Here is a 12,862-nt window from a genome sequence, read left to right on the forward strand (position 1 = left end):
ATTGATGTGCTTAAATTAAACTGCTTGAGTCTTCTCAGCTTTTGTCTAATGGATTCTGTGATTGGAAACATTCATAAGAACGTATACAAAGTCATGGGCGGTCTGTAACTATCAGCACGTGACCACGTGATCCCACTGCCTTGGTTACTTATTTAAATTATGTTGAAACAAATTCAAGTAGTTCATATCCTATGCATGTGAAAGATTGGAAATTCGTTTGTGGCATTTAAAGAACAATCAAATTTTAGGCAGAACCTTTTATTTGTTACAATGCCTGATTGACAAAGCTGTATAACACAATTACTAATGCCACAAGTATCATGAAACACAATTAATTATTGAAATTATTATGGTTCACAACGCCATGTAAAACCTCTAATGCCTAGTTGGCCACACATGTTTCTTAAACTGACTTATCTGCAAACAAGAGAACATTGAAGTTATCGTTACAAGATCTCTCACATAGTGCCACAAAAAGAGTAACTGCCAGTTTTTCAAAACTGAACACAAGTTCAAGGTCAAGATTAAAGTAGATCCGCTGTGTACATCGTACATCTGACATAATTCGATATAGATCCCAAACCTCGCTAAATCTCTTAAATTAAATTTGACATCGACTGCCTGTTGATGAACCTGTCCAAGCTATGACTAACATCAAATGATTTAATCACTTGTCTTAGAATTTAAACATTACCAGACTGCGAATGCTAAATCCAACATTATCAACATTGTGACACAAAGGACTAGTATACAGGCTATACTATCGTCAAGCACGCCAATACTCTACAGTGAACCCCGGACTGTCACGAAAAAAGTGTAGTAACATCATAAACTAAAAGGCTTCTGAACCTTCATAAGCAAGCAATTACAATTCAAACACTAAAGAATTAAGGCGAATAGAGCTTATCCCACTCAAAAAGGTTACAAGAGACCTATCCTGCTCTCTATCCCAACGAAAATAATCAACCTCACTTTAAGTTTATCTTCCTAATTCCTGTAGCTTCAAGAGCTCGACGACGAAGAAGAAATATGCCATATTGCCCTTAAAACCAAATCTACGATATCACTAGTAAGCATGCGCGCAGGTGAAGGAACTGAATCAAGAGGGGTAGGGAGGGAGAAGTAACCCTGAATGGGAGGGGAAGAGCTCAGTTCAAAAACAAAATGCAGTCGTCCCGCGGCGATTACTTCAAAAATAACGAGGCCTCTCCTGGCTCCCGGCTCAGGTCAACACCTAAAAATGGGAACTTTCTGGGTATTCTTGAACTCACCGCCCAGTACGACGAATTTCTTGCACAGCAATCGAAACTCAAGCTAATCTCCGCAAAGGTCACACGAACTACCTGCCATCTACAATAGTGGAAGAATTTAAATGTAATGGGTGTATAAGTCCTCGGAGAAATTATTTCTCGAGTAAAAAAATCTAAATACTACTCCATCTCTTTGTATTCCATACCCGATGCAACCCATATTACCAACTAACCCTTATACTGAAGTTTAATGAAGAAATATGGCCCCGTGGAACGCTTTTTAACATTTATGGCAAACAAAGGCCATGGTGCTCAAGACATGTTCAACGGCTTAGTGGAATTTTCAAAGACACATTACCTAGACCTGGGAAACTCCCGCAGTCAAAGTTATGACAATGAGTGCGCAATGAGTGAAAATTATAATGGTCTACATGTCAAAGTGAGAGAGAAGAACAATCTTGCATCCTGGATTTATAGTATTGCACATTCTCTAAATCTGGTTGCTAAAAATGCTGTAGAAAGCTGCTCGAGTTCTGTACTTCTTTTGACTTCCTTGAAAAGCTCTTCATCTTCTTCCCAGTTTCGGCGTATTGGCATCAGCTTCTGACTGAGGTTTTGAAAAATAATGACTCAGCATTGACTCTCAAACATATCACAACAAAGTGTTAGTCCTGCAGAGCTGATGCAACTAAGGCACTAAAGCATGAATATCAGCAGATTAAGGAAGTACTGAAACTGTTTGCTGATGACATCGAAGAAAAAGGTTGTGTGTGGTGTGAAGCAGAAGGGCTGTTAACACAGATGAATCAGCTTGAAATTGGTATCTACACCACCTTCTGGAATGATATCCTGCAAAGAACAGATACTACTAGTAAAAATCTACAACATGAAAAACTCGTTCTAAATACTGCTGTGACATCACTGACCAGATTAAAAATATATGTCGCATCAAAGCGTGACTCCTTTGAAACTGATGAGAGGCAAGGCGAATAGCTGTCTGGTTCAACAGAGTATGTTCAGACGAAAACTTGACACTAGCGCCGAAATGTGCGTCTTAACCCATTGGTTTATGGTCATACAGAAGAATTCCAACTCAGCCTTTCTGAAAAATACAGAACAGAAACTTTCTTGCCTGTTATAGATCAGTTTATCTTTTCTCTTGACCAATGTCAAGTATATAAAGATATATAAAGCTAACTTAGCTTTTTTAGCCATCTGAAAGAACCGTCTTCAGACGAGCTTAAGGCCGCAGCAGAGCAACTCGTCCGGTCTTATTCAGATGACTTGGATATTAAATTTATCGATGAACTGTGTCAGTTTGTAACATTTACAAATATATTCACTGACGAGAAGCCAAAATATTTCAGCACTGAACTTTTCATGTAAGTACAATCTTATCATGAACAGGGATGTGCAGGACACTTCCCAAACATTGAGATAGCTCTAAGGATATATCTAATTTTGATGGTAAAAAACTGCGTTATGAAAAAAATATGAGAGTGGATTTTTGCGATGCGCGTGCACCATGCAACGAAATTTTCACAGGATGAAAAAAGCTGCATACAAATAGAAATTATGAATGGGTTTATGAATTTTAAACTTTTACTGTTTGATATTGAATAAAGGTTCATACCATTTAAACCATTTATTTATTTTGAATATAAGTGATATTAATTGCGTTTATAAGTTTTTCAAGTGTATTTATAGAATTGAGGTTATGTTATTCTTCTTCAGGCGCGTTAAGAAAAAATTATGAGAATTAATTTTTAAGATGTGCGCGCAACATGCAACAAAAATTGAGAGGATTAAAAATGGCTTCTAACTATATATATATATACGTTTTCAATCATAATACTTTAGTGATTGGTATTGAATACTGCTCCATATAATTAAAAACTTTTTTGAGAATATTAGTTGTACAAATTGTGTTAATAAACGTTTTCAAGTGTGTTCCCAAGTGTATTTATTTAAGTGAGTTTATCCTTTCATATGAATAATTAATTTGCATTATAAATTATTACATTATTATTTAATAAATAATTTAAATTTTAAAATTAGAATAAACATTCAACATATTTATTGATTTTCATTGTTAACTAAAATGTATCTGTTTAATTTACTCAATTAAGTAATTAATTTTACATGTGTATATATTAATATTGAATACTGAATTTTTATTTAAAAAATCAATTTGATTGAATTTATCCTTTACCAACAGTATTTATTATATCACTCCAAACCTTATTTTTATTTCTACTAAATTATTTTCATGCAAAATTAAAGTTAGTTTTTTTTATTATTCCAAGTAAGTATAATTTCTAACTTGCGTACACAAAACGTACACACGCCCATTTATTCTCAGATTTTGACTGCAGGAAAATTTTATTCATGCATGCGCATTAACTCGACATTTAATTTTTTTTTCAAACAAACTGGATGAAAACGAGACAGTGATAAACATTCCTTGCTAGAGATGAAGGAATGATTCACTGCAATATTGTGAGAGTGCGGGAAAGTTTTTATTCATATTTCAATTGAAGACTTTTTGGGATTTGAGCTTGGGTGCCACTGCTACTCCCAAGGACAGCCTGCCTAGGAATGTCTGCAGTAGGGATAGTCCTGCGGACGATCTCCTAGGCAGCGAGGCAGGAGCGCTGGCGCTACAAAGTGTTTGCCGATGCTGACGGCTCTGTGTGTGGGGTTGCAGGCCCGGCGGCGGAAGCATGTTCGGGGATGTCAACATCTCGGCCATCCTCGACTCGTTCAGCGTCAGCTACGACAAAAGAATAAGACCCAACTACGGAGGTGAGTACTGCGGCGTCGGGGCTGGGTGGTTGGGGGAGAGGTGACAGTCCTTGTTGGCCGCTACTGGCTCGCTCGCGGCGACACGTGGCCCTGCAGTTGGCCCTAAACCGCCTGCGTCTAGCTCCAAGGTCTCCCCGAGGCGTCGACACAAACCAACAAACAGTTGCGTGGTGCTGCACTTAGTAATCTTAATTATCAGCAACGCCAGAACCGAATACTAGGCTGTAAGTTCGTATGAAATGTGTTTTAATGATAGAATAATTCCGTTGAAAATGAAAAATAAAAAGTCTGTCACGAATTCTTTAATAACACTTTCAGATCTTACAGGTTGAAAACATGTAAAAATAAACATAGCATAAACCCCGCTCTTTTGCCGCAATAGCACGTGTGAAACCTTTCCTTTTTTTTCGAACATGAAGGAAGTGACTCCAGGCAACGTGGCGTTGATTGAAATCAATTTTTTTTCTTCCTTGTTTGCTTGAGCCCCTGAGAATGCACTATATTAAGTGCATCCCAGAGTCCCTTTGAATTGTTTCTGCTATGGAGTACCTAGTCCACTGGACTTTTACCCCCTGTCTATAATTAATCAAGATTTACGTTATGTGCTTTATATTTTTCTATTTTGCAATGGTTTTGTTCTGCCTTCCACGATATGAAAAAATAGTGGGGGGAAGGGCAGATTTTGTGAAACGGTATCACAACGATAGCCATGAACACAATAAGAAAGAATATATCGAACATGATTTAAATTTTTAACTAACGGCAATGTGATTGAAGTCTATAAAACCACTGTTTATACGTTCTGGTAACTGCAGCATTTGGTCAGTTTATATTCAAACTAAACCTCACTTGATTATTCAAAGTTGTACAATTTTATATTTGTTTGCGGAGTACTCATATATCTTGGGACATATCACTTGATGCCATGAGAAATATTTATTTATGCGTACGGAACAAATGTTAATGGCAAGTGAACTCCACGCCAAGGCGGGGCAAGTGGGACTTCACACTAGTTACATCTGCGAGGGTCAAGTGTTTTTTTGCCTTTCACATGAAGGTATGTGGTTGCAAGGACATGGTTGATACAGCAACACTCTTGCCTGCAGCTAAAAGCAAACTATCTCATCTCTGACTGCGAGTGCGTTTTTTTTCCCTGCAGCGTCTTTCATTTAAAATATTTTAATATTTTTAATTGGGCTTTTTCTCATTTTCTGTCGGAGTAGGCAGTTAACATCGGCCTATTAGCAAAAGTACGTCCATCATTCACATAAAAAAACGTTTTGAGCTTTAAAAGTATAAATGTGTTATTATGATGGCCTGAATTTTGTGTCAGTGATGAAGTACTCACGAACGTTTGGGTAGCCATTGTAACTTCCATCTTCAGGGTGGCTACATTGTCCAGAGAAGCAGTGGAAAAAATTCATACACGGCTAAGACCTTCAGCCGAAGTACATGATTTGAAGTTATGACTGATGTCCAGAAGAGGAGCACCAGAGCTCAAGATATCGAAGTGGGGTCTGTTTACGAAAATCATTTAAGAATTCGCTGAGGTAGTTTAGTTCCTGTAATAAGTTTTTTTAACTGTATTTTTATAAGACTTCAAGTGGCTTAAACGCGTGTTTTCAGAGTGAATTTTAGGCATAAAACAAACGGTACCTTCCCTTTAAAGCAGTTAACAGACTTTCATTTCACCTTTATCTTCATTTCTACGCCATATAATGTTACGGTCACCGCTCAAATTTCACAGTTGACCGATGCACAACGAGAAGACTGCGCGCCAGTTCGGAGGAGACACCGCGCTAGGAGCACCGGCGAGCGTCGCACTTAACATCCAGCCTCACCGACACAGATGTGCCCCTGACTAGGCGAAGGTGACCCGCGAGGCAGTGAGCATGGGTGTTGAACAATGACCGACCTGTTTCCCAAACGAAAGTCGAATCCGCGTGACGTATGCAGCACCGGTGGCTCGTCGTGAGGTTATAACATACTGAACCAGTTCGTGTCCCCGACTTTCAAAGCAGAAAGTGATTGGTCATTAGTCGCCAGTAAATTATATCAGGCACTGAATTAAAAAAAAACGTATTTACTAATTTTGACAAAAACCTGCGTCTATAATAACTCAAAAATAAACAGATGCACTTGTAATTATAACTGTCAAATCTTGTGTAGGAATTTGAGTCAAGTACTAAAAACAAAAAATTATTCTTCTTCTTTTCACTAATGTAATGTTCAATTTAAAACATTGTTGTTTCATGGTAAAGCTAAGTTAATTTATTTAGATTGTTTCGATGCATATAAATAAATTTGATAACAGTGTCTTACATTGCTTGCATTTAATACTAAAAATATATATATATTATTTAAATATTGCCAATAACCATAATACTTAAAGTTATATTGCAAATATTAGCATCAGTAGTACAGAAACTTCTGCCTGGGCCAGGCTTCAGACTGAGGAGCCGAGGAAACGAAGGCCATCTTAGATTGTGACGTCACGGCAGTCATCATGGGCTCAAATTTCCTCAAAATTCCTAAAAAAAAGACACAAACATTTCCTATTTCGAAAGAAAAGTACTCATTTTAATGGGAAAAAATCCAAATTTTTACCTTTAAAAAAAAAAGTAATTCTCCTAACAGATGCTAACATTTACTCGCCAAGGCTTTATTTCCCTAAAATGGCAAGAACTCAAGCCTCTGGGACTTGACCACAACCATAAACCTTTAAATATTAAATTTTTGACCAGTAAAAAGTAAAAAATAATTATTATTATTTGTTTCTAAAATGTATTTATTCGAATTCATTTCTTGGTTTAATTCACCATGAATGTACTTACAAAAAATAATGGTGACAGATCCTTCCTCATTCATGTCGTCAATCAGACTGACCACATCCCCAACCCCCATGTTTATCAAGGCATATGAAACTTCCAGATTATGATCACATGGGTGCCATCTAGGATGCGCCATTATTTATCGTCTGCTAGAGCCCGCTACCTCCATATTGATTTATATTTTGCCTACTAGAGTGCAGTAATATTTATTAACAGAACGTCATACGACCCGCCATCTTGTCGGCCATATTAAATGCCATTTTTAAATTTCGTAATTATTAAACTTGAAGAAAGAAAAATCAAAAAATCATTAAAAATTTATCTGTTCACATATTTATTGATTCTGTATATATTAATGTCCGCCATTATTTCATTATTTTTTTACAACTGCATCCTTGTGAATATAATCAAGGACAGTAATCAAATGAATCAATCAATTTATTAATAAATAAATTATTAATGAGTTTTGTTAATTTGTCTGATTTTTTAGGTTAATAATTACAGAATTTCAAATTAGTTGCCAAATTGGCTGATCAATGGCTGATGGTACGATGATCTGATGATGGACGCTACTGCACTCTAGTGGGTAAAAAATAATTTAATATGGAGGCAGCTAGCTCTAGCAGATGGTAAAATATGTTGGATACATAATGGCCACAAATACATAATATGGAAATAATAATATATGCCTTGATAGCAGTGGTGTGGGGTCAGTCTAATTGAAGACATCAATGATTTAGGACCTGTCTTATTATTTTTGGCAGGGGCAACCACCAGGAAATGAACCAAGAACTTAAATCAATTATGAAATTATCATAATATATTTATATAATAAACTTTTTTTTAACTTTTTTCAAAATTTTAAAGAATTTGAAGGTTTTTTTTCAGGGTCAAAGTCGTGCCCCAGAGGCTTTATTTTTAGCCATTTTAAGTAATTTAAGCCTCGGCGAGGACATGTATGCCTCTCTGAGTAAAATTAAATATCTTAGGGGAAATTAATCCTCTCCGAGGCAAATTTATTGTCTGGATTAATTTTTTTAGGAAATCGGACATTTTACCCTAAAAATGGAAATTTTTTTCCCCCGGAATAGGGAAATTTGTATTCATTTTGGGGTTTGAAGTTTTTTTGAGGGATTTTAAGGAAATATGACATCAAGGTGGCCGCCGTGACATAATCCAAGATGGCGGCTGCGTCCTCGGCTCTTCAGCCTGATGCCTGATCTCAGACACTAGACATGCTCGAAACCCTATCACCTTCATTAACCAATTTTATGTTCGAAATATGCAATGTTTAAAATTATTGTGAGCAGGTTATGACCACTCAGAATAGACAAAAATAATAAGCAAATAATTTTATATGTATATAATTATTTAAACATTTGTCAATGACTGAAATAATTCAAAAACATGATCTACACTAATATTATAAAGAGGAAAGATTTGTATTTTTGTGTGTATGTTTGTAATGAATAAACTCAAAAACTACTATGCCGATTTCAAAAATGTTTTCACCATTAGAAAGCTACATTCACCCTGAGTAACATAGGCTGTATTGTTTTCTAGAAAAAATAAGGAATCCTTACTAAAACTTTAGTAACGTAACCCAAGGTGTAAATAAAATGCCATAAAACATCTTACGTCACATGCGCTGCGAAAACTATTGATGATAGAACAAAAGTATGTTCTACAATATTAAAGAACATATCAATATCTACAAAACAACTTCCCGATACTATATGTACAACTATTATCGTTATGTCACAATAACCTTTTTTTACATTTGAAAAGTTGATAGAAATACCGACCAAAATTAGACAATGTTATTCATACTTCTGTTTAAATCCTTATCCAAATAAATCATATTGTTTTCAAGACTGTTTCAATTCATGTAGATTACTTTTTGAATTGTTCAAATCGGCTATTCCAATCAATAGATATTACGAATTTAATAAGTCACTCGCGGCCCGTCCCGGCTTCGCACGGGTGGACATGATTTTTTTTATATTTTTACCTTTTATTTATATGTTTTTGTGGTTTCATTTCTATATTTGTTTAAACACAGTATCACATTATCTATCTATACTTAAAATCCGAATTTGTTCATCGTTATTTATTAAAGTAACTTATTTAATCTTAAGGAAGACATATTACTTAGTATTTTTATTTACATTTTTTCAACATTTTACATAGCCCCCAAGTATTGTTGGACAATGAATTAGCTCAAACTGTGTACAGTCTAGAAATTCTGATAGACACAATCTATCCCGACATCGAAAATCTCACAGAAAGAAATTTCAATTGGCTCTGTTCGAGGGAAATAGTGTCACCGAGAAACGACTCAGTAAATTATATAAATAGAATGATTATGGAAAAAGTACCGGGTGATTTTAAATGTTACAAATCTATTAACACCGCGTGCAACATCGAAGATACAGTGCACTACCCACAATAATTTTTACATTCCCTTAATCCTGCCGGCTTGCCACCCCACGAACTAAAATTAAAAGGAGGTACTCCCATTATGCTATTGAGAAATTTAAGCCCTCCCAGTATGTGAAATGGTACAAGACTTTTGATAAAGAAATTACCGACAATGTGATTGTAGCAACAATCATCACTGAGCCCGCGGCCGGACAGCTCGCTCACATTCCGCGAATCCCGATGATTCCGACAGATTTGCCTATATCCTTTAAAAGGTTACAGTTTCCTGTGAAGATATCGTTTGTCCTTACGATAAATAAATCACAGGTACAAACATTTTCGATTGTTTGCATCGACCTAAGAAAAGAGTGCTTCTCTCATGGGCAATTATATGTTGCCCTTTCTCGAGTATGACCTCCTGAAAATCAATATGTTTTTTTATCACCTACAAATACCACTGCGAACATTGTGTACAGTGAAGCTTTAAGGTAAAAGTTTTGTAAAATAAAAGTAAGAACCAATAGAATTAAATAAAGCTTTAAAATAAAAATGTAAATACAGAAATGTAAAAATTACAATGACTTAGAAAAACTCTTTAAAATAAATACACACACCTAAAACAACAAAAAATAAATAAGAAATTTTAAAACAACAAAAAATATTAATAAAAAACTTAGGAAAATTAATTAGGTAGTATCAGATAAAAATGTAAAATGTTGTAAAGATGTAAATAAAAAAATACTAAATAATGTCTCCCTTAAGAATAAATAAGTTACTTAAAAAAAAAAAAGATGAACATATTCGGTTTGTAAGTATACATAGATAATGTGATACTGTGTTTAAAAAAATATAGAAATGAAACAACAAAAAAATAAAAAATAAAAGGTAAAATTATTTTTAAAAAAATCATGTCCACCCGTGCGAAGCCGGGACGGGCCGCTAGTATAGTTATAAAGCTATGAGACAATTGCATAGCAGCAGTAATGCAAACAGACTGCAAAGACTATTATTTAAACTTTAATTCATATAGTTTGTCTATGCAATTTCATTTTTTCTCATTGTTCATGTTAACTGTTTTAATGTTACAATTTTGTTTAGTTTATAGTTCGTTATAAGTATTTTTCATTTTAAGATTGATAGGAAATATGACCCCAGGCCATAGTAAAATTTAATTAGAAAATCTGATTATTAAGAAAGTTTGGAAGAAGAGAGTCTAAAAAAATGGCCTGATAGAAATGTAAAGTAAATTTCATTACTAGTATAATTTTGAGTGTTGCAAGCGTATTAATCAAGACATTCGTGTTATTTCATACTGAATTAAGGCCTCAAAATAAAATTAAATCATTGCGATTATATTTGCGATGAATATCATTATTATTACTACGAGCGAGATTGATGTGCCTAAAGCTAGGACTGAGGTGAGCTGAATATCTTAACCATTTCCGAATATTAGCTTGACCAAATATCTTGTGTGGTTACAGAAATTGATATTATTGAAATAGTCGCAATTAACTTTGTTTCTCCGCATAACTTGTGTTAAAACTAGTGGTCCTATAGATTATATGATTATCTAAATCTACCGAACTGAAGCTGAGGTACAGTCTATATATGAGAATATTACGAACCCAAATTTAGTTTCTTTATAATTTTCATAAACAATAATATTCAATAAGACTTGAACTTTTGTTAGAATCCGGACTCAACATAACTTCCTGTAATCATACCTACAAAATATAATTTCAAGCATGTGTTTGGTTCCTTATATTATTGATATGTTTTGTGTGTTGTGCATGTCAAAACAGTAAACATAAATATCCTGAAATTATAATTTATCAAAACCTACTTGTGTTCTAACATCACTGATCAGTCAGCTGTATAACTAAGTATTTAATATATATTTGATCACAAACACTTTTAATATTCACCTATTTGACACACCCACATGCAAACCCCATTTATATATATCCTGTATATAAATAATAATTATGCAAGATGGTCTCTAAATAGTCACTGCATTGTAATTGCACACCACCAGAACACACCTCTACATAAAATATTTTTGGCGCTTACAACGAAGGGCTTCGAAACAAGCAAGTTGTGGGATAGAAAAATATAGTTATAATTTATTATTAATTATATTATAATTATAATATTATAAATATATTATTAATTATAATTATATTAATATTTATTTAATTAATAAATAACTACGAATCTGACCAACACAATGCCTAAGCCTACTAGCACTGCTTATAGCTTGCGCAATCGCAGTGAGTTTAGTAACAATGATAATACAGAATCTGATAATGTAACAGAGGTTTTAGAGGAATTGGTTAGTCTAAGTGAACAGCACGGTCAAGGACATAGTGAGATGCAGGAGTTAAACTCGGGGCGTCATCTGGAGCGGCCGACAGAAAATACTGTTCATCCATCTCATCTCAAACACTCAAAATGTTCACACTATTCACAATGTAGTGAATACCGCATTGCCGTCTACTAGCGGAAATGTTGGCACTGAGTTTCCAAACGACTGGATGCAAATATTGCGGGTAAAACTGAGCAGTTTATATAGCAGGTTTGATGAGGTAAACCATAAGTTTGATAGCAGATTCTATGAACAAAACAGTAAGTTTGATAGAAGATTCTATGAACAAACCAGTAAGTTTGATAGTAGATTCGATGAACAAAACAGTAAATTTGATAGATTCGATGAACAAAACAGTAAATTTGATAGCAGGTTTGATGAACAGAATTTCAGATTTGATGAGGTTAAACAAGACATCGGGAGCTTGGAGAACAGGTTAGAATCGCGGTTCAGAGCACAAGAACAGCAATTAGATAGCCTAGCTGAAAACATCGCACAAGTTAACAACCGACTTGAACAACATGAACAGAACACAGCAACTATTCTTATGGTGACCAGTAGGCCTACCGAATGTAAAAATACTAAGGATCAGTGTATCAAACATTACGAGACATTGAGGGACACTGTTCAAGAACAAAATACAACACTGCACAATATCGTAGATGGGGTATTAGAAAGAATAGCAAACATTGAACAGCAGATTGAAACAGTGGGCGTTTCATACTGTAATATGTCAGCTCAAGTAAATAATGTTGAAGCTAGGATACACGATATTGATAATAAAGTGAAGACTTTACAACTAGGCACAATATCACAGCCTTCATCTAGGACTGGAGTGGCCGGGGAGGCGGCGCAAGAGACCGCACGTACCTGTGACACACCCGTGCGAACACCCGAGTCCATACACGCAAAATCTAGTTCACAGATCAATGCCTCACAAATAAATTCAGTTGCATTAATGCACCATCCGGCAAGGCATTGGGCTGAAAACATGCCCACTTAGGTCAGTCCCACGAAAATCCTATACGATTTATAAAGAAATTCGATGAATATTCGAACATGTTTGGTCTGTCTGATTCAGAGCGATTAAAGTGCTTTAACAATGCTCTTCGTGACGTAGCATTTTACTGATTGGGGGGGGGGGGGGGTACAACAGCCTAACATGACATCTGATGATGATTTTCAAACAA

At 35.1% G+C, this 12,862-nt stretch overlaps 1 protein-coding gene across 6 annotated transcripts in view; it reads left to right on the forward strand.

The window, feature by feature from the left end:
- LOC134538825 (gamma-aminobutyric acid receptor subunit beta) overlaps nt 1–12,862 on the forward strand; it is a 299,365-nt gene that overhangs the window by 132,041 nt on the left and 154,462 nt on the right. For all 6 annotated transcript variants that reach the window (XM_063380386.1, XM_063380343.1, XM_063380352.1 and 3 more), the window contains exon 2: nt 3,958–4,055. In XM_063380386.1, coding sequence (XP_063236456.1) covers nt 3,958–4,055 — 98 coding nt within the window. The remainder of the gene's footprint in view (nt 1–3,957; nt 4,056–12,862) is intronic.

Source organism: Bacillus rossius, chromosome 1 (genome assembly GCF_032445375.1).
Source record: "Bacillus rossius redtenbacheri isolate Brsri chromosome 1, Brsri_v3, whole genome shotgun sequence".
NCBI classification, from domain to species: Eukaryota; Metazoa; Arthropoda; class Insecta; order Phasmatodea; family Bacillidae; genus Bacillus; species Bacillus rossius.